Source organism: Hetaerina americana, unplaced genomic scaffold (genome assembly GCF_022747635.1).
Source record: "Hetaerina americana unplaced genomic scaffold, ioHetAmer1.1.p SCAF_10, whole genome shotgun sequence".
NCBI lineage: Eukaryota > Metazoa > Arthropoda > Insecta > Odonata > Calopterygidae > Hetaerina > Hetaerina americana.
The window spans coordinates 70,323,658-70,346,906 of record NW_027286070.1 but is presented as its reverse complement, the minus strand read 5'-3'; the positions used below and the strand labels follow the sequence as shown (position 1 = coordinate 70,346,906).

The 23,249-nt window shown below is 43.7% G+C and overlaps 1 protein-coding gene across 1 annotated transcript in view; it reads left to right on the top strand.

The window, feature by feature from the left end:
• Ino80 (chromatin-remodeling ATPase INO80) overlaps positions 1-23,249 on the top strand; it is a 196,612-nt gene that overhangs the window by 38,176 nt on the left and 135,187 nt on the right. Inside the window, exons 21-23 of the mRNA XM_071598816.1 lie at positions 12,250-12,377; positions 12,489-12,583; positions 12,698-12,770. Coding sequence (XP_071454917.1) covers positions 12,250-12,377; positions 12,489-12,583; positions 12,698-12,770 — 296 coding nt within the window. The remainder of the gene's footprint in view (positions 1-12,249; positions 12,378-12,488; positions 12,584-12,697; positions 12,771-23,249) is intronic.

Sequence of the window (23,249 nt, the reverse complement as noted above, 5' to 3'; positions counted from 1 at the left end):
GAGCTCAACTGCACTTAGTCAGGTTAATCAAGAAAAGATAGGTCCCGGAAATAATATAGGTACTATCACAAGAATAATGATCTCAGCTCGAAGTTATCGCCCAAATTTAAAGTTAATAGTCCTCAGAAACCGATCAATTACATCCTACGCTCGTGAGTTGTCCGAATCAATTGTAAATGCCATTAATATTTTTATCCTTCAAATGGGGTACTTGGCTTTTTCTGATTGGACGCCCTCTGTTCATCGTAAAAATTGTACATTTTTAATGAGCTGCCACTTTGGATGTCGAACTTACCGGTTGCTTTATGTTCTTGGCCTTGACCCCTTTCCCAAGGAAACGTTACACTAAGCCTTGGGGATCTCATCTCTTTGGTGTAATTCGAGTTTTTGCTTTCGCCCCGGTTAAAAGTGCATCGGGTACCCATCCTGCAATGTTTTAGCGGAAGCTTCCAGCGCCGCGCTAATTAAGCGTGCTCGATTAACGACCGTGCGAGGCAATTGCGCCCGGTGCATGCACCCAGAAGGTGCACAGGAAACGAGTGAGATGGGCGACACGAAGCTCAGCTTACCTGAATTTTGGTTGACATGCATCGGGGATAAGATGATATCGCTATCGGAGTTCGCCCTGGGTTCACTTTGCAGCAAACTAAGAAGAATAGACCCGTGAGACCTTGTCGCTGATTCTGGTGCAGCGGGCGCCATGAAAAAAAATGGCATTGCACTCGTTACCCTATCCCCGGTTTAAATGTCGGGGCCCCATCCATCATCGGGTTATGCAAATGAGTGGGTGCGCTCTTAAGGAGTGCTATTATGGAAATTAGAAATAGAATTGAATTATTGAATGGCAAGCCATTAGAACCACCTCTGGCTCCGAGTTGGCCGTGACTTCGGCAGTTCAGCAGACGGAATTATAAAAGCGTTTCACTGAGACATCACTTTTATTAGTCGGTCTGTGTTAGATTTTCAGGGATCATATTTTCATCATGCGTTGATTTCGCATCAATATTCAACGTAAGAAGGCGTTCCGTTGATATACCGTTGAGCGTAGACGGTTCAGGAATCAGTGGTGATAGCGTGCTCTGAATTTAAACAGGAGTTTTACTTTAAATAGATGGGTAAATGATTTATTGAATGAAAGACGAGATTCCGCTGGAATCGAAGAATGTGGAACGAATGGCTATCAATTGTAATACTTTGAGACAGTTGAAAATATTCCATTTCTCTTGCATTCGGTAGATGAAGTGACAGCTACATTTAAAAAATGAATAAATGTTATGCGTAGAGTGGGCACATATTACTCGGGAATAAAACATGCTTAACTTTAACATATGCAAATATTGGACCACACTAATGCAAAACTCGAGATGCATTCTATTTTTGTATTCACTCCCTGCCGTCAGTGGTAGAATTTCTCGGGGGTGGAGGTTCATCATTTCGTAATGGTTTCACAAAAACACTCTTGTAAAATACGACCCGCGTTTCGTGACTCTGCCAACATCGGATCTGATCCTAATGAAATTCCGAGTCAACTTTATTAAGTATTTTGTAGCATTAATTTATTTTACCTGCTAGACTCATGACGCCATTTTCGACATTTTTTTGTTTCTGCATTTTTCGTTGCAGTAACGCCATCACACAATTAAACCAGAAACATCGAAATACTGTTAACATGCCTCCGTGTCCGCAGTGGGACCTGGACTTCTCTTAAGTTTTCAAACTTCTCCTTTAGATGTTACTGTTATATTCAACTCTACTATCCGTTATAAAAGGTGATTCCGAAATAGTTGATGATGCGTAAAGGGAAAACCTACAGATATCTAAATATTTATAGGAAAATTCGTGTATCATGAGCAACAATTGCCGCTCTAAAACATTTACTTTTAATGGCCCAATAGATATAAAAATTGTCGAATTCAGAGAGCCGCGGGAAATTTTGTGGCACCCACTTAAACGGAGTCATCCGCCGTTGACGCTGAAATCGAGGGATTTCGCAGTGTAAACATTGTTTTACGATGAAAGCAATGAATGAGTTTGAAGGGAAATCAGTGCGAAAATATTATGTCAATAAATATAATATGGAATGGTTACCTTTCCGCTTTAAAAGAGCATTTTACTGGAAAATTGATTCTCATTTAATTCTTTTTACGGGCACGGACAATTGTCAATCGGCAATTCGGTCGGAGTGGGTTCGTTAAATTGTATTTTCGCAATGTGATATAATCGTGGGACTGACCACTATGCTTACGGTACCATTCGGGGGCCGCGGTTCCTCAGATGATTTTCCCTCATTGAAATTTTGAAGTGGGAAGCCATGGAATTTAATGAATACGGACTGTTGTAACCGTGGGGCAGCGAAAGAACCGATTCCCGGTGTGAACTTGCCATCTGGATTCAAAGCACCCGCTTGTCCAGAGCGACCGACGGCCGTGACTTCCGGCCGCCACTGACCCTCGCCTCCGTGACCAGGGTGAACCGTTTCTCTGACCCAATGATGTTGATTTCGGGTTCAGTGATGTTGTGTTAATTAAAAGTCATCAATTTAATTGTCTCGCGGAATGTCGTATTTTCATTTTTATCTCAATCGGGAGGTCGTTACAAATTTGCCTCGAGGGAAAAGGGAAAATTGGCGTTTTTGCGGGTTGAAAATAGGAACACCACTTTGTCGATGTTGGGTAACGACGCCGCGGAAAAAGGATCAGGGAAACCAGAATGGGGGCCTCGATGAGAAATTACGTGAATGGGCGCGTAATCCCCAATTGATGCTGGTCGATGTTAGTTCTAGGGGCGAAAGTCGTTGCACGGCAACGTCTTAAAGATGTGCCGATTGTATTGTTCTGCAACCGAGGTAATAAGTTGATAAAGTCGTCGTCCACCGAAACATCGTACGAGAAACGGCGGCCTTAAACCCATTATGCGTGTCTCACAAAGTAAACACGTGGGAAGAAAGGAGAGGACCGGGGCAAAATCGCGATGCGGGTCCCATTTTCCCCGGGGCCTCCCGGGAGGGAAGAAGAAACTCAAGGAGGGGGACCTTCCTCCCTCCTCCCATTCCTCCCCGTGCTTACTACACGGGACGCATGCTCCATCCTTGTCGTGCAAGCAAAAAGGCTGCCCGGTGGAATACCGTTACAGCCTTCGACAGCGCCGATGTCACACACAAATCCTCGCATCTTTCCCACACAACACGCACATGAACTCTCCTGGCTCCGCCTCCCCCGCCGGTAGTCGTCCTTCCTTCCCACCCCCCGCCGCCCTCACGCACACCCTCCGAGGGCTCCTCCCCTCCGCCACGGATAATGAGGCAGTGCCCGGAAACTCAAGTTGCACCCTTTTAAAAAACTGCGCCACCGGCGTCCAAGACGGCCTCCGCACGCATCGTTGTCCCTCATCGCGACGGCCGTGGCCACCCACGTCAGGGCGAGAGTCCGAGGGTCCAGGGGGTGGGGAACTCACTCTGCGGGCGCCTCGCCGGCTGCAGTTTTACGCGGCTGTGGAAGTATTTTGTCGTGGCTGCATGATGGTGATGCATTGCTATTGAACAGGTGGATATAGTATTACCTTGGAAACCCTTTGTCGGGAATAGACGAAAGGAGGAAGGTATTATCACGAGGCAGAGGATAGGCCACATCCTCTTTATTTTTTTACTCTTGTGGAGTTCCGTGACTAATTCTTAGCTCTCCACTTCAGAGAAGAAGGCGTCATTCTGCACCGGCTGGATCCAGTCTGATTAAAACGTAACCATACATTTCATAATGAAAGGCAGGAAGGCGTGTTAGCGGCAAAACTTCTGCAATAAACTGGGATGTTGAACGTGAAGTTATACAATACGATTGTAATCGTATCGCGATGTTGAGGTATATCCGTAGTTGTCGATTCGCCCAAAATCAACTCCACATACCTACCTGGTATTTTTTGGCTACCAGTCCTCGTGAGCGGTCTCATCGGTCATTCCGATTATCGCGGCGGATGGTAACCCTTCGAATATACCAAGGATCTCGGATTTGACTCTTAACTGAGGCTTACTACATAATGGATTGCAATGTGGTATGGCGACATATACAGGTGGTATGGCTCGGAGCCCATGGAATTGAAAATATTGGGTAATTAGACCAGAACAACCAGATACTTGGCAACTGTAGCTCCCGTGTTCTTACGGGCGTTGCTGAATAGTATTAGTATTTTCTATTTTTTAGTACTCTGCAAGCCTCTGGTGGGTGAATACACACCAGACTAATTTTTACCCGAACATGATCCCACCTCGGTCGGACAGTGTTAATATGATCCCTTATCGTTCTTGGAAAAAATGGCATCTTAAATCTATCTGTTCTACACTTAATCTCTCTAATTTTATTCACATGATCTCTCCTACCGTAGTACGACGGGGATAATAATACATTTGCTACGTCACTGCTAAAGAGACCCCCTTCCAATTGGTGCAAGAGTTTCAACCTGTAATTTAACCTTCGCCCCGTGAGTGATTTCCAGCCTAGCTCCTCTAATATTTTGGATACGCTAATAAGTTTATCATAAAAATGTTTTAAAAATCCAGCTCCTCTACGCTGCACGCGATCCAATTCGACCATTAATCCACTTCGTTAGGATCGAATATTTCTAAATGAGGCCTAACCAACGACAGATAACATTTTTCTGTGAGATTTTCATCACATTTACCCAGTACTCTTCTAATAACTCTTTATTTTTTATGTTAGCTTATCCACATATTCCCCGTATGTGTTTCACCCAGGAAAGATCGTGAGTGAGGGTAACGTCTCAGTATTTAATTAAATCTCTACATTTCACTTCGATGTCCCTGAAGTACAGTGATCGTGGAGCTGTGCCTTTTGATTTTGGACCAAGTGCCCAGTTACCGTATCTCCGCTGCCAGTCTCTCCATTCGTTTTCATCGCGTTCAATTATGTTCAGGTTCCTCGCTAATACCATGCCCACTGCGTGCACATGGACTCGGGCGAAAAGACGGGTTAGGCGGTCTTCCGTTGCCGTATTTAGTCCCCGTCCCAAAATGTTTTAATTATTTTCTCATGAGAACAAACACTTTCGAACAATTGTAGAGGTCTTGGTGGAGCCCAACAGCAGCAATGGTTAGCTTTCTCCTTGTTCTCTCTCTTCCAATGTGTGTTTACATTCGTCAAAGTTATCAAAACTAATGTTTGAGTTAGCTCAAGTCAGCCTACTTACCTAGTGTCTTGTTCCAAACCGCTGAAGTAACATGTTATCGGAAATTCTTACTTCTTGCGCAGTACTTGCTAGTCGTCAGTTGTTCTTATACTTGTACGACTCTTTTTTGTTGTAATTAATTTTTCAATGGTGTACCTCGGAACGCACTATATAAAATCACGTACCTACAGTATATAAGTAGTGAGTGCTCCGATGGAAATTTTGTGTAGATTCTTTCTGTATTCAATTTTTAGCCGAGGTAGGGGTAGTGTCCAGCATAATTGTTTTGGAAGCAATTCTGGTTTAAGGTGAAAATTATTTTATTTATCGATAATTATATTCTGGAAAATATAAAACAGTCAAAACGTCTATTTTCTTGTTTTTCAATGAAAAATTATTTCACGTAACATTTATTGGCTGAGGCATTCCGAGGAAATTCCCACGAAGAATCCTGTATGCAAAATGCGCGATGCTTATTCACTAATACGTGGAAATTTCCTGAGGAAAGTAGTTGGAGTGGGCATGATTCCATCCCTTGGCTTGGTGGTGTTGTTAGTCACCAGCGTCTTACTGGCAATTGAGAGATCAACATTCAAATGCCGGCCAAGGTTTTTTATTGGCGATTCCCCAAACATCACTGCATTGAAGTACCTTTTAGGTATGATGCGTTTGCAACTGACGCTAAATTAAGCATACTCAAGGGCTTGATCAGATATGTGGTGCTTTGTCCAATTTGACTATTATTTTTCCTGGAAGATTGAATACTTAAATATGATACCATGGACGCAAGGTCGTTGCTTCGAGATCGGCGGAAGATTCTCCCTGCGGTGTATTCCAGGGGTATCATTTCTCGTGGTGTCCAAGAATAGATTCGCAAACGTGTTGGAATGTATTTAAAATACGTGAATTTTATGTCTCAAGACCGGCGCTTATAAACCTTGCCATTCATATTCCCTACTTGCGCTCTCCTTCAGAGGTGGGTCTCCTTGCTTGCGCGGCCCTTGCGATGCTTCTCAGCCGCCAAAGGAAATGCTATTCAATAACGTAATTTCCTCACCTTCACACGAGGCTCCACGTATCTGGGTACTGTTCACTTAACCTCTTGCTCGCGTCGCTTTGAAACATACGATCCTATAATTGATTTTCAATGATCCAAAGGAGGTGTGGTACTCTTAGATAAGATTTTTGTGAACTTTAGTTTGCGACTGATATGAAAATAATTGGTTCCAGGTGTACGATAATGCGCGGACGTTTTGCAGCATTAAGGATTCCTAATTCTTATTTTTGTGGTCGCCGTATTAGACAAGCGAGGAAGGGTTAAGGAATGGTGGCGTGCGAACGAACACTGTTGTGTTGTTGGTTGTCAGGTTGCGTTTTTTGTCAGGAGAGGCATGTAAGTGTGCTGTAAAACCTAACCGGACAAATTCCAGACTGAGTTAGAATTTTTTCTACTCATTTTGCGGGAATTTCATATTTCAGTGCACGTTCGGAAAAATTAAAAAAAAACTTTCGCAATGAGAAATTCTGAACGGTTTTGAAGCGGATTCAAAATACTCCCCACCATACATGCATTAGGGTTCGGCTCCCGAAGGGTTACTGGTTATAGTGCAGAGGACCGGTTGGTTATAGATGGGCCCAAAAAAGTTATCATACAATGTTGTGCTCTTGTTAGCAACTTAGAACTTCCAATTAATAGAAGAAACCTTTGATTAGCACTAAATCGTACTTCATATCAAGACTACTTCCATTCATGCTGTCTAAAATGCATACTCTCGTATCCGACGTTTTCCACTCATTCAAGTATATTTAATGTCTTTAAGCTGGACTGCACGATGAGAAATGCTTTCTGAACAAAGTTGCGAACAAAAGTTTTTTCTTATGATTGATCTGATTAAGTGTGATGCTGATTGGGCAGCTGTGGAAAAATGTCCATACTGAAGAAGTGAGGGGGATTAATTATAGTAGGATAGGCAGGGAAGGCAGTGATTGTTTACACGTATAAAACCCCTCACACTGCCGTTGCCTTTTGCTATGCACCGATGCGGCCTACGCCGTCTTCGAGCTGCTTCATGGATGGCCATGACCGCTTCAGCGGAATTACTAACCGGGCTCCCGGTATGAAGTGTGAAATACGTCGAACATCTTGAAATCGTATTGGGCTTTTGAAAGCAGTATGCCAAAATGTATTTCATTTGTTAAGTTGCATTATGTATTATTTAAAGAATTTTTTCTTAGTGCAGGGGATATTTTTGAAGAATGTCTTTTTTACCGTTTTTTCTATGTTCTCGCGTAACAATCCTTCCGTTGGATGTTTTGTGGCCTTAAAAAAATGAAGCTCAAAACGAATTTTTTCGACACGGGACATTTTTATGCGTGTTACTTTTCCAGATTGAGAAGACAAATTAGAGATATCGCTTCCCTTGGTTTTTGTGTTGTTTTAATTTTGTTGACGTGCAGGTGGTCTTCGAGTCAGGGTGCACGGGCATCATATTGCGGCTGGACATTTCGCTCTCGCTGCAGCGGTCAATGTTCGGCATTGAAGAAAGGTGGCGAACGTGTTCATGGTGGGTGTGCATCAAGTGGGCAGTGATGGGACTCGCTTGTAGCAATCTCCTCGGGGTGAGTCCTGGTCAGAGCCATCGTCGTTGATGTGCAAGTTGATGAGAATTAAAAAATGATTTCAGATCGTTAATTAATTTCCCGGAAAATTTTAGGCATGTGATTTTGGTATCATTGGATGCGTTACATAACGACCCTCATCAGCCTTTGATCACCCTTCATCGTAATTTGTTCGTAATTTTATTCAACTTCGTTTTGAGCGTCGTCTAGGTTAGTTTGCTTATGCGTTTAGTATTTATCTGGGCCTTGTTCAAATTGTTGATCAATTTTTAGTTTCAAAGGGTTCCAAAAGACAGGCATTGTTATGTAACCAACTGAAACGCGTGTGTTAAAAAGGAAGGCACCATCCTTGCCGTGTTGCATTTTTTAAATATGAGAAATTACAGCTTCTATGAACTGTGGTCTGAGTTTCAATGTTCAAAATCACTGTAGGACCAAATGAGTTATTGATATTTGATCAAATGTCAATGCGTGATCACCAACACTCCTGGGCACATCTTTGCCATTCCGAGGATTTCAGAAGGAGAGGTAAAAGTCAGTTCAACTTAATGGGCATTTCTGTCTTCAGTGATGTCGCATTGTTTAACGCATTCAATAGGAGGTAGTCTTTTGTTGGAACCAGCCAAACCACTGCACAACTTTTCTTACCAGGGAAGCACTGCTATATTAACCGTTGTCTAACATTGGGATGTAAATTGGAATACTCAAACCCAAAAATTGGGAAAAGAAATCGTTAAGGACCCATAATTTTTGAAAATATTTATTTTTTGCAATCGTTTTAAATTTAACCTCTTTAATTATGGTAAACTAAAGACTTCAAAATATCTGTCAGTTATTCAAAGCAAATGCGAGCTTTCTTCCTTCAGAAGGGAGCGCACTCAATAATATGAAGAGTGCTCATGTTGCAATATGAATTTGACTGTTTGAAGGGGACTTAATTACGGTAATAAGGAATCTGTTATGCTCAGAAGCAACAGGTTAAGGACCAATGTTCTGGATGCTGTTGAAACCGATTTGACTCACAACAGGTCACCCACTATCACGTAGGCGCGCTATGAATAAATATTTCAATGCATCGCCAACTTCATTGGCTGGTTTGTCCTTGTGTTCATTGCAATTTTCACGTGGTGGACATTTTCCACCGTTCATTCTCGACGTCCAAACGCTTGAATTTTCAAGGGTGTACTGAACGTTGTAATGTTTTTATGCACCACTTTACATTTGACCGAGTTAATCCCAAGCATTCGACACTCATCGTATTGAAGTTGTGAGCACTCATAATACACGTATAGCCGATCATTCTAAGGAAGGGATTGGCGTAACATAACCAACATCTACGAGTAAACTCATGCACTCTTCCCAGATCTTTATTCGTGAGATAATTCAAGTTTGATTAACATGGGCTGTTTATTAAATATTTACAACCATATTCAGGCGTGAGACACTGTCGCGACATTTAATTTAACCCTTCGTGACGGCCTTTCTTGGGCCCAAGCGTAGAGATGGGATATCTCGAGAATTTACCCTTTTCTGGTAGCGGAGGCGTGCGGTTTTTATCTCCCCAAGTGAAGGATTTCGGAAAGGGCAAATAAATTGGCAGAGTACACTCGGCGAATCTCTTAAATTTGGTCTCCAAGAATTGTTCTCGCTTGCGAAGTTTTCGAGTGACTCGAGATTGAGGGAATCAACTTCGCGAAACGATGAATGCCTTGCGATAATTTATTTTTGCCATTCTAAACGATGGTGCTGAGGAGTGTCTTAGGGCGAGGCGATTCTCTCGCTCGAGTTCGGCCTCTCCCTCCAAACACATTCCGAGTCCTTTTGCATATAATTAGCGGATTTTAAAGCCACTCTTTGGTAGTGGACGAAATGAAAGTGATTACTCCCGTCGGAAATGACTCCCTCCCCTCTTCCGTTCGTGACGCCTTTCCTTCAAGGCGTCCGCCAAGAAAGGGAACGGGCCCGTGGAATTCCGGGCGCGCTCGCTTAGCTGTGATCAAATCGTGTCGATGATCATCCAGATTGATGTTTCGTGACCATCCCCACCCTTGAGGATACGGGTGAAGTGGCCGATAGCAGTCACGAATGCGACATACGAGTTGGTTGCCTCTCACGATGTTTAAGTCCCTTCGTTTTTGATGCCTCGGTTAAAATTCACGAACTGGATAGATAATTCGGAGGTTGATGGATTTCCTTTCAGTGCTGATGATTTAGGCCCATGGGAAGATTCTCTCGTCATCGGCCATGATAGCTGAGCGGAGTAATTCGCGATGTTCTCTCGGATCAGATGAGTTCGTACTCCAGTTGCCGAGTCGCTCTTGATGTACGATCGTACTCGTGTGTATTATATATCCGTGGGTTGAAAATAGTCGTGTTCATATTTCGAGGGAGGGGGGAGGAGATTGAACGAGGAGAATGTAAGACTCGTGCGTTCATAGTTGAAACTCCTTTGATCAAAGCTATCACAAATAATGGGAGACAATGATACCAGTAGACGTTCACTACGCACAGGTCACAGTCAAATCTGTGCAATATGAGGCAATGTTAGTCATCGCGGACAAAAAGTCTGCAATTCAGAGTTGCGTGAACTTATTACATTGATTTAATTGTTTCTTATTTTTCGCAAGCATCTTTTTTCTTAGTAAATCAGAATTTATTTCTTCGTGACTTCGTAATTTTACAATTACCGGTAACTGGTCAGCAAATTTGATTGGCTTTAATTGCATCTTCCGTTTTTGACCTTCATCCTTCCTTAAAGTATTGTTTTCTTAAATACGTATTGACATGGGAATCCTCGATTTGTTCATTATATCACCGATAAGTTTGTTTCGTCATCTTAGTAATTTTTCATCAAAAGTCTATGTGTACTTTTCATACAGAATCATTGGTGATTCCCGTCCTCCTAGTCTTCTATGCTTTAGTTACTATCCGTATAAAGCGGAAATGTTTTCCTTCCCCTCATCCGTTCCTATTCTCTGCTTTTCCCTTATCATCTCTTTGTTTCCATCGCATTCGGGGCTCCTCTGGGACTGGGCAACTGGGAGGAGTGTGTGATGGGCTTGGGGATATGGGTGAGCGGGGAGAATAATGGGCATCTTGGGAGAACGGGGAATTGGATCGCCTTCGGTTAAGTAAGGGAAAGGATCCCTTTCGAGAGCTCCCCATCTTGAAACCCCTTCAAATCCCTTGATCGCTTGATCCATTCGCCGGATTTAGCGGATCTCGTTGGCACGGATAGGTTAATCGTCTGGCTACCCGAAATTGAAGGGCCTGCACAAACCCAGGCTTCTTCTTCTTGCGACCCACGAAGTTTTAGCCTTGCCTTCGACTCACTCTGGTTTTTCCCATTCTTTCAGCCAAGTGGAATGATACCTTAGTTCGTGTATTTTAAGCATGCCCAATAGTTATCGCTTCGAGAGTATCGAATGCAATTGGGCGGTAGCAGTCTCGCGGTCGAGGCAATGGATGGGAGATACAGTGAACGAGCAAATGAAAGCATTTATTTGTATAAATTAGCACTTTTCGATGAACAATTTTATTTATCTGAGCATTGTTATTTCTTCAAATAGTTTCGCTGAATCCTTCTCCTTCGCCCTTCCCTACGTGCAAGAGAAAGTAACTCTGATATGACGTAATAAGGAATGTCAGTTTGCGTCAGCTGAGAAAAAAGTGATTATCATACCGGGAAAATCCCTCGATCCCAAAATCCCTAAATATCCAACTAAGATTCCTGAACAGTTCTAAAGGGATCGGGATGGTGCGATGGCTAACTTACAGGCTTCCCACCGAGAGGGCCTTGGTTCGAATCCTGGAGGCGTCAGATATTTTTCAGTGGTATCCCGATCCCAACTTGAGGTGCTTTGCGGAGAGCACTTTGAGTGAATACGCCGTCCGTCAGATGGGACGTTAAACTGCTGACCCCTTGGCTCCTTTCGACAATAGTTTAGGCTAATGCCGACGTCCGGGTTTCTCTCCACCCTTCCTTTCCCATCCATCCCTAATGGTTCAAAGGACCTAGCTGTCGGCCGCCTCCCCTAAAACCACAAAGAGCTATGATCACATTATGTATTGATTTTTGTGTTTAAGCTAATATACATTTGTTATCATTTATAAATCATGCATAAAATACTTACTTGAGTACCGCATTAAAAATTGCTACATTCACTGCTGCCCTTCGTTTTTAGTCGCACGTAATGTACAAATTTATTTTGTACATCCTGTTTTTAATTCAAAGCGGTGAATGGGATTTTTTTAAATCATCCACTTGAATGGATTTATATATGTGTTTGTACTTAGGAATGTCATTCCTTTACCTTTGTGAAATGAGAGAACTATTTACAGATTCTCCACAGTTCGCCTCGCCATGTTTCGGATTTGTTGTTTGGATTAACTGCTTTGCCATTCTTGTTACTTTCTTGCATTCATTTACATCATTCGTGGTTTTTGTATTTCCAGATAAAGAGACCCTAGTCAGCGACGCTGGTAAATTATCGGTGCTAGATAGCCTTTTAACAAGATTAAAAGAACAAGGGCACAGGGTGCTTATCTATTCCCAAATGACGCGGATGATTGATCTATTGGAGGTTAGTAATGACAATAGCACAAAATTAAATGATTTAAGCGTTTAATAAAGGTGATCGTTAATTGATAAATCCTTTGAAATGTCTGTTTATTTTGTTTTCCATTTATTCCAGGAGTACATGTGGCATAGAAAACATACATACATTAGATTAGACGGATCATCCAAAATTTCTGATCGTCGGGATATGGTTGCTGATTTCCAAGCGAGGTAAGTTTTGTCCATTTCTCTTGACATTGAAAAACGTGCTTTTAACCATTACTTTTCTTTTTTTCGTGCAGTTACATCAGGTGTGTGAAATAATAAATTTATTTTTTTTTATAGGGAAGATATTTTTGTATTTTTACTCAGTACGAGAGCTGGAGGTCTGGGAATCAACTTAACTGCGGCAGACACCGTAAGTTATTCTATGTATTCCATTCCTCTTTATCAGTGAAGTACCTGCAATGAATATGTTTAAGTCGATAGAGCATTTTAATTGCTTCACGCCCGTTATCAAATAATAATAATTGTCATTTGGCCTATTTAATGATATACCTGGAGTTAGATTTATGAACAAGTGGGGTAATCTATATTAGATGTTTCTGAGTGAGAACTGCTGTATGACGTAAGAACTATATGGCGTACGCTATAGCTTATCCAATGCGATGGAATTTAGTTTTGTTGCACATCATCCTCCGTCATGTGCACTGTAGTGAGAGAGTTCCTCTGCCGGGGAATGTTACCCATCATTTCATGGAAGGTCTTCTCTGGAATTCATTGGATGATTTACGAAACTTTCTTACTCGATTGTATGATTTTAATTCTGGTATTGTAAATTGTGACCTTTATGGGCTTGAATATTGTTTTTGAATTCTTAACACTGTAACACTCAAGCAAGGGTACATTCTTAACGTCGAATCTACGTCATATTTGTAATAATGTAAAACCCTTGGTCGTGACTGTGGCCTTCTCGCCCAATTATTATAAATCAGTGCGTGGTTAAAAATACTGCATCAGAGTAAAAAGAAGTCCAGATTTGGAAGTTTTATGGAATGTCTCCGGAAGGTCCTACTTGTTGGCCTTCATGAAATGAAGTGTGAATCGGGTTCTTCTGTTTGGGAGGCCCTGGGTCGGGGATCGCGGGCGGAGTTCCCGCGGGGGATGAGTTTAGGAATAAGAATGTGGGCCGCCTTGCGTCCTTCTTTCCCCTTTTTGAACGCGGAGTGATGTCGGGAGCAGGGCCGACGGAGTGGGTACGTTCGGCCAGCCGTCCGTCCATGTTTGAATGCGGGTTGAGGCGGGTGGGGGAGGAGGGGGAAGGCTGGACGCGGTGGGCAGGGCCGGGAGCAAACGGAATAGAGATAGGGAGGGAATGTGGCGGGGGAATTGTGGTGGGTTCGGATGCTAGATCGTGAGATAGGGCGGGCGGGGGAATGGAGTTTCCATTAAGGGTTTTGCTCTTTGGGGAAGGGCTGGCGGCTGTAGGGCACGGAAGGGGGCGGCAGATGCGCGTGGTCTTAGCTGTCGTGGTGCAATCCTCATCGGAAAAATAATAAATACCCGGGGGGGGGGGGTTTCATTCTCGAAGGACTCTTGCGCTCCACGGCGAATGACAAGACTTGATGGAAGTTTTGATGAAGAGGTTGCGGGCCGTACCCGTTAGCGATCTCATAGATAACCAGAATGTTTTAAATTCTTCTCCTTTTATTGTACCTTCCGTTAACATTTCGTTGTTTCCGGTGTGGTAACTGACGATGACGGATGAAATTTAAAATCGTAGACGAACGGCAGTCGCTTTGTGTGCGCCTATGGGAAATGAAAACCGGCGTCCTTTTAAAAACCACTGGTCATAAAACGTTTTCAAGACAGAAGTTTCGTTTTATTATGGAGCCTCATGCCCACGCTCGTTATTGTGATACTGAGGGAACTCAAGATTTTATTCTGACATAAAAAATACTCGCAGGTTACATCTTAATTATACTCACGCCATGGTTTTGGTTTTACTGCTCGAATTTTATGAAAAAGGATCCTTAAAATGTTTTTTTCCTCGAGCTCCCAAGTGCTTCGGATAAACATGCCGGATTTAAATGTTATAATTCGGCTTCTAAATCTTGACATTCTTTCGTGGGAAACCCTTATGGATAAACCTTAGCGCAATAATACATTCAGGTAAGTAGTGAAGGCAAAGTAAGTCCATTGACGGTTTGTTCGTCGGCTGTCGCCGTGAAAATGTTTTTTAAGACGCGTTACTGTTTACGTTACTCGGCACTCGGTGACTTCATTTTGATGTCGGGAAATCTATTTTTCTCTCTTATCGGTCACGGTCACGTAGAAGTGGCGCTGTGGTCTGACGTGCCGAGCGAGCGACTACCTGAAGTAAATGTTGCGACTTTTCATTTTTCTCCCTTTGCCAGACGTATAGCCAGGAATGGTGTCTTCAAGAATAATTGGTGAAATCGTATTCAGAGATTTAGTGCGTAGTCATAGTTACGTGTTCAATAGACGTCACGTAAGCGTGCGTTCAACTGACGTACGACTTACGTCCAAAAGACGTTACTTAATGGGCCAACTAACTCTTTAATACGATAATGAGACTTCTTTTCATCGTACGTACAAACTCTTAAAGCGCAGCCATTGAAGTCCCTTGCGGATTGTGCTTGTTTGCTGAATTTCACTGATGATATGTCGCATTAGTTCTGCCGAAATCGTGAATATATAGTGTTTACTTAATTGTAAAAAGTAAATCATGTAACATACTAATTATGGGAGAGACTGTCGGTCGTTTTTACAGGCGTCACTCATTCAACGATGAGCACAAGGGGAGTTGAGCAGACATAATCACCGGTGCGAGCTTTGATTGGTTTTTTTTCAGGCACTCTCATTTGGGGAATTCTTCCGCCAGTTCTCCTGTGATACCATGCTAATTCTATTCTTCTTTTTTTAATTATCTAATTTCAACTTAATCGGGCTCCAGAGGTCAGAGATTGTGGGACGTAATCCCATCGTCCATTGCTAACGTTACGGAAAATGAATTTGCCCTTTTTATATCCCAGCATTAGTCCTCTCATTGTAATCATCTCGCCAATGAAATTCTTGTGATCGAATCGATTTTGTCAGATCAGATCGGATGTTGCGAGGAAAACATTTATTTTACCGAGATGCGAATTACGACGTTTCATTTCTGTGTTTCGTGCGGCCCACCACCCGTACGTTCGAAGAACAAACTTGGCATGTGAGTACGGTTATATTTTGCGGTGGAAATATATGATGAAGCATTTACATGCGGAATGAAGCGTTCGGCGAGGAATTTGATTTGAAATCATATTAAAATATTTACGATCCATGTTGATACTTTTCTCAGGGCTTATGGTCAAAAGTCCGAGATTATTCACGCGCAAAATTATGATGACAAGCCAATGTAAGCCAATTAAAACTTTGTATCACTTGCGTTAGCTTTATATGATAGTATTTCGAAAGATTTATCTAGCATTATTTTGTGGAGAACTCGCTGTCTTACGCGTTAAGAGGGACGCGGTCCCACGGATGTTTGGTCCAGCTCAGATGTGGGCGAAGTCGTTCGTTCCTTGGGCGGAAAGTGTGGCGAGGGCTCTGGAATGGTGGGCGGCGCAGGCGGAAGCTCGGCGTCACCGCGGTGTCAATGCGGCGGGCGGCCCTGGGTTCGCGCCGAGGGATGCTTAGGTGTCACGGGGAGGGGGGGGGCAGGAAGAGGAGGAGGCATGAGGGATTGAGGCTTGAATAATGCCCGAGGGGGGCTGGGGTGTGTGCGTGGGCGTTGCGGGGGGAATGGGGCGAGGGAGGGGGGGGGATTGGGTGCGGCCTGTCACCGCGTGATGTCGTCCTTGCTAGGAATTCACACCCTTCGCCTTCCCTTCCGTTCTCACCCTTTCTCGCCTCCACCACTCCCCTTCCCCCCCCTCCTCCCCCGTCTCGTTCGTGTGGGCATCCCCTCCGTGGCCTCACGTCCTCCTCGTCCACCTCACCTCCTTCATCCCACCCACCCACTTCCCGCCGGCGAGTCCGCTCCTCCCGGCCCGCCCGCCCGACCGCCTTCTTTCATTCATATCTTGTTCCGAGCTTTCGACGGTGGGCACGATGGACGTGACGTCACCGAGCTCTCTGCCGCCTCACGATACATAGAAATGGCCTCTTCATAATCGCTTATGACGCAATGGAATCGAGTGGGATTTATTGGTTCCATCCAGAAGCGGGACGTGGGGCGGGGAGAGAGGGGGGGGGGCGACCGCGGTGGTCGCCCCACCCCTCTACGGTCGAAATGCATCGATTGTCGCGAATTTATTTCCGAGGGGTGGAATGGTGTCGTTCGAGCCTCCACTGGGTAAAGCGCCGGCCTGCTGGTCGGGTGGCCACGGGTTTAAATCCGGTTGAAATCCCTTGACACCATCAGCTTAACCTATAACCAGTGATTTGGTTGACAAAGGAAATTTCTGCGTGACCAAAGATGACCCGGGGTGGCAAACTAACCTCTCGCAGAGCAGCGGGTGTGTTCTGCCGTAACATAGCAAACGTATCTCTGGGTTTGGAAACATTTTTTTAATTCTCCGGAGCGTGATGAGGACCGCACGACACTCCTGATGCTTTTCACATGTTCTTATCGCTTCCAAATATTATTGCCGGTCACGTATGGTTTGCCAAGAAGGTGTCTCTTTTTTTTTACCGTGGGTTTCATGAAATACTGTATGTCTCCGTCGGCTGTACTGGTGACTTCACTCCTTGGCAGTAGGCGAGGGAATATCTTCGCCGGTAGTCCTTTCTTAAACAAATTTACTTAGGAATTAAGATCGTGAAATAGGGGAAAGTCTTCGTTTATTCCCCAAACAAAACATTTGAAAGTTCCCACCCAAGCGTTTAAGGTATCAGAAATAGTGACGTTCCCTCAATCGCCTCCTCAGAAAGTTCCATTGAACTATCACAGCAACGCAACAAACCAGTGAGGGCAGTGCTCGAGTACACTCTGGAGGAAATGAAGTACGTAATCTGTTGTTGGGTTCTGAGAACCCACGGAGTAGTCCATCCGGATCAAATATTTGCAGTATTATCAAGTCCAGTGCTGTCGCCACTTGATTCATGAGTATCCCATCTTATTTTAGGGCTTGAGAGGGAGAAGTAATGCCTTATATTTCTCTTCTTCATTATCAGTGGGAACTGCTCCTCAGGTGCCTTCCACTTGACCCTCTTTGTGTTTTCCATGAAATATGGGTTGTGGGTTTGGGTCATTCATTGGGTCCACTTGTGTGGGTGAGCAGAAACGGCAACCAGTGAACAGGAAGAGAGAGGGAAGAGGGACGTGGGGCAAAATATATCTGAAAGGCGCACCAGTTAATCTTCTAGTTGACCTCCTGTAAATATACCAATGTAGAATATTTGGTGGATAATTAGTGGAGTATTGTTAGCTAAGAACACCTTTAAATACTTGGAAACTCAAATGCTTCGTCAGTTCGGTACGTTCTTCATGAATTCCAAGAAACTGCAGGAGATGCTGCAATAGTAACTTTTAACGGTGTCATCCGCTAATATATATTTCAATGCAATAATTTCAGAGTGTAAAAATCATTCGCCTTGGCCGGGATTCGAACCCGGATCCCTCGATGTCCTGCCGAATGTGCATTAGCCAGTTAAGCTATCGAGGCTCAGAGTTTAAGAGGGTACTTCGATAGCTTAACTGGCTTAAGCACTCGACCGGACATTGAGGGATCCGGGCTCGAATCCCAGTTAAAGACGAATGATTTTTACACTCTGAAAGTTTTGCATGTCCCTGCTGTTTTATTTTTCTTGTCAGTTTTAGTTGGTTACTCGTAGTTTACAAAATGCAGGACTCACAATGCTAAATGAAGAATTTGCGGGTCGCTGCTTGAGGTTTTCCTTGCTTGACTCCCCAATGCCGTTCCGTAACGTTTCTCCCTATAATTATCGTCCCAACTCTTTGCATTTCTACGTATTCGCTCCACAAGTTGTTCATCTCAAGGGCGCTACCGGTGCGCATATATGCAAATTAATCGTCGCGATATGTTTTGTACGTGCCACGTACACCTCTTATTGATGCCGCCGAACTCGACAATTAGGGAAAGATAACGTTTGCATAATAGGAAGGGAGGGGGTGCTGGGAACGCATTCCATAGTCTCAATGGACTGTGTCACATGACTCTTGCGCATTTCATATCTCATTTTTATACCCTCCCCCTTCGCGTCGCCCCCCCTAGCCTCACCGTCGTCGGCCTCCTCCGCCGTCTCGTTCCCACAGGCTACCATAACCCATCCTTCTCCTCTCATGTATATGTTATTTTTTATTTCCCTCTGTCGTCTACGTGGGTATCAGCTGGGGAATACGGATTAGCACGAGGCGGCTCCGGGAAGGGAGGGATCGAGAGTTTCTGCCGTCTGCGAGGCAGCGAATGCTATGTCTCCGTGGAACGAGTTCATCTGAGGTAATTAATTGCGAATTCAGCGGAATGTCATGGTGGATGACGAGAAAAAAAACACAGTTTTCCTCGAAATATCAGCATTGTGCCTTTTGTGTTGCATCAATTACAATATTCAATTTATTATTGAGTATTAGTGGAACGATATTAAACTTTCATCTTTTCATGTCTTGCTCGGTTACTTCCAGAATTAGTTTTTTAGGCTTGACTCACCTGAATTTGCTTTGATAGTTATTTTAATGATAAACGTTGAATTAGCTGGCAGTCTCGTTGTGAATAACATTAAGGGTATGTGTGGGGGTAGTTTTGAAATGAAATAGTGTCTTAAATTAATTTATAATTTTAAGTTTTTTTTGTGTAGTAGTCCAGAACACACCTCACAGAAATTTATATATAAATCTAGAAAGTTTGCGGAAAATTATGTTACCAGGAGGAAATACTATATGCCCTGGATGGCCTTGGAAGACATACAGGGTTCGTCCGGAAAATAAGTGTACTGACTCCTGGGCTGGGCGCGCCGCTCCAGGCGCGCCCAGCACCGCTCTGACGGGCTGCGATTGGAGGGGGGTATGTTGGCAAGCGACGCTGAAAAAGGCAGTCGGCTCTGAGCTGTGGTGTAGTGAGGAGCTCTGTTAACGCGAACCTCCAGGCTCGACCCACGTCACGGAACGTGATGCCGAAGTTTTTGGAGCAGCGTTATTCCATCAAATTTGCGGTAAAGCTTGGGAAATCGTCTACCGAAACTGTCGGTATGATTAACCAGGCTTACGGGGAGTCAGCCATGTCCAGAAACATGATCTTTCGGTGGCACAAGATGTTCGTGGAGGGCAGAGAAGAGGTCGACGACGAGTCTTCGAGAGGTTCCCGATGATGCCTTCGCGGGAGCGTTCCAGGAATGGGAACGCCGCTGGAACAAGTGTATCGACTCACAAGGGTCCTATTTTGAGGAATATTAGCTTAAGATATGTAAAAGTGTAATAATTTTTTTTTTCCTGAGCTCAGTACACTTATTTTCCGGACGATCCTTGTACGTCTCCCCGAAGTGGCATTGCAAGTCTCTTTTATTTGCTGTAGTTATGGTTTTTAGACCTCATGACATTATCCTCAGAGTGTATTTTACGGTCGCAAATGTTGCCCCTCTCTCGAATTCCGTCGTTAATTTGGTCCTTATCATCCTCGACGTTTCGAACATGCAGACATTCGCTCTGTGAGCGACCCAGGGGTCGACGGTGCGATTCCTCGCCCCGGGAGGGTGATTGGGGCGAAGTAAATATTTGGGACGCATCCATCGCAATGACTGTGCATCAGGCTACACATTGCACCAATGGTTTGTGGGCGTTCTTAGAATCGGAATTTCCTTGAATGGCTTGCACATCCAATGGCGAGTTTATCCAACAGGCATCGATGCCCAGTGGATAAACGAGCCATTAAATGCGTGATCATCGAAAAAGTGCGATTCTATCTTTCGAACTTTTATTGCTATTGTTTACCATACCTCACCGGTTCCGGAAAATTTATCACTTTTATTGCAAATCCATCTTACTTGGGAGTTGGCGTTCTTCCAGTCACGAATCTCGCGGACTACTATCCCATGCCGTGAACATTTGTCCGGTAGACGGTACTCCACGTTGAATTGCAGATCATCGGCTGCCCTCTCTCTCTTAGATAATCTTCCAAACCGGGTGATCGTAATGGAAGAGAGTATGTTACTTTTCTGAAGTCGTTTTATGTGGGAAACCAGATGAGCTGTGAATCAGGATAATGAGTTTGTTGATCACGCAATGCGGAGCAATGAAAGTATGAATAAGATAGTGTTTAATAGCCAATATGTGCGGAGAACTGCTATAATCTTCCTCTGAGGTATTATTACCAGTTTGGTAGTGGTTTGGAGTTATTTTTTAGCCCCATAATGATCGAATAAATATGTGACGTGGACTGAATTTTCACTTTTGATGATTGGAAGCGATCAATAATAGAAATAGGAATATTGGAACTTAAGCCTGCAGTTTGACTGGTAAGGTTTATTTTTCGTGGGGACTTGTGTCTGATTTCTAGTGGTATCAGCAATTGTCGCTTGCCGTTTGACACTGTGGCATGTTTTTCGAATGTATAATCAAGGTAAAGAAAAACCCTCCAAAATTGTAAGCGTTACGACTGGAAGGAAACGTCTTCAATCCGTTTATTTTCAAGCTCGCTTTCTCAACATTTCATTTAAAGTTTAAATATTTTTAAATGGTATTTTTTTTAAATGGAAATTATTTTCTGTAATAAGGTATGCTTCCATAATATGGCTTAGTAAACACATTTTAATGAAATAATTGGCCCTGGAAAGTTGGTTTCTGTGCTTTCCAAAGAAACACAGTGAAAAATTGGTTACATATACGAGTATGGCAGAAACCAATAGAAGTTGTTTATCTATATTAAGTAACTGGTGTATACTATGCATCTAGCTAGTGTCGAAACCGATTGCAGTAACTATAGAATCATTTATTATGTATGCTAAATAAATTTGAGTCGTATTTCAATGTATGCCTTCCTTACTAATTAATGCCTAACCCACCCGTTGATATTTCGCGATATAATTGTAATCAATGGACATCATAATTAGTAATTGGGGAACGCATTTAATATGATTTAACGCATCTCTTTGGTTAGGATCATCATGTTGGTCCGAAAGGCGTGAGGTACGCCTCTCTTTATCGCGCGTTATCTTGATATACTCTCAAAATGTGGATTCAATTAGGCGCGAAAAAGTGTTGCGTTTACAAATGGAGACGCCGACAAAAAATAGTTGGGAAACTAAGGTTTTAAGGGGCGAGATGGCGCCATTTTATGAGGTGCTATTTTATTTTAAAAATGTTTTCATTTGCGTCTTGGTGACTTGTGATGGTAGGGATAGGAGATTTCAAATGACCAAGATTGAGCGTGCTGGAACCACGGAAACATTGAAGACATGGAAGTTCTTTGAAAGATTTTTCACTTATTAAAATCCTGAAGTTCGTTGTTCGAGGGTCCTAAATTTTTCATCTCAGGTCGTTAACTGTTGTTGATTATCTCATGTTGATACTGAAAACTACCGCGGGACTTCCTTTATTTGGTGGATTTCTCTGGAAATCTGTACGTGGGCCAGTTCCCATGCAGGAAAGATATCAAAACACCGGTTTTCATGCGTAACGGATATTGCTTTAATTTATGGATTGGTAAAGTGTAAAACTCTTCTTGGTTTTTGAATAATTTAAGAAAAGGTATTCGGCAAAGGAATGATTGAAGAACATTTGCCTCTTCGATTACCGTGTGCCCCGGAAAGGAATCCCATCCGATCGTCGAATCACCTCTGATTATCAATTTCGTCATTTCCGAATCCGTCCTATCATCGGCGACTTCTGAGTTATCGAATCGTGGACTCATCGATGCATTTAAATAGTCATCATTCAGAATCCAATCGGGGCATCGAGAGTTGAGGGTCGGACCCTTGCAGCAATTAGTATCTGCGACTCGTTATGTGGGTCGACTCGGGTCCGGCGGTTACCCGGATGCCCGGGTCCTGATTCTGAGGCACGTACTATACAAGACCCCTGGAACGTATTTTACCTCAATCAATGGAAACCTGACTTTCTTCGGGGAAGGCTGGCGATGAACTCAATCCCCGCCCTCGTCTCCACATTCCCCCTCTTCGCAACGCAGGTCTTCGAGGTAGGATACTTCATTTGTTACATCCGGATAATACAGCCTTAGAAAAGATTCATTTAGCGTAGGTGCGGTTCTGAGCGTAGTTGGGAATCATGCTCACTCGATGTGGAAGTACGATCAGAAACATTCATGCAGCGGTGTTGTATCGTTCAAATCACCGCCGCTCTTTTCTGGTGCTCGGTAAGCGAATGGCGCGAAGTTTCACTTCTGAACAGCGGTGATTGTAGCGCAGGAGAATTTTTCGAGGAAACACCCAGTGGCGAATAATCTCGGACTGAAATGGCACCAGACCATAGCCCCGGAGCACGTTGTACTTTTCCCGAACCGACGCTGTGTCGGACAATGGGAGACGTGGAAATGGGATTTGATTAGCAAAACTCACTCTCATTCGTTTCTCGATGGCATTGTCGAATTTATATCTATGATTAAGCAAATATTAATGAATAAACCACATAATTTGGAATGGAGATCTAACTTAATGAGTGGCAAGTAATTCAGTAAATATGGAATGAAATTGATGAACGTTCAGAATGTGCTTGGGAGAGGAATCGGAGTTAGTTTTCGTCGGAGGGAGACATGAGTAAAGGGTGCTATTATAATGTTTAATGACTATGCAAGTTGAGGTTGCCGCACACGTGCACTCCCCTCCCCCTGGCCACCCCTGATGGGCGATGTGTGTGCCGCTCTGCCGAGGGTGGACTCGACTCCCGTGGCGCGCGTGTGTCTCTCCGCCCGCGAGCGAGCGC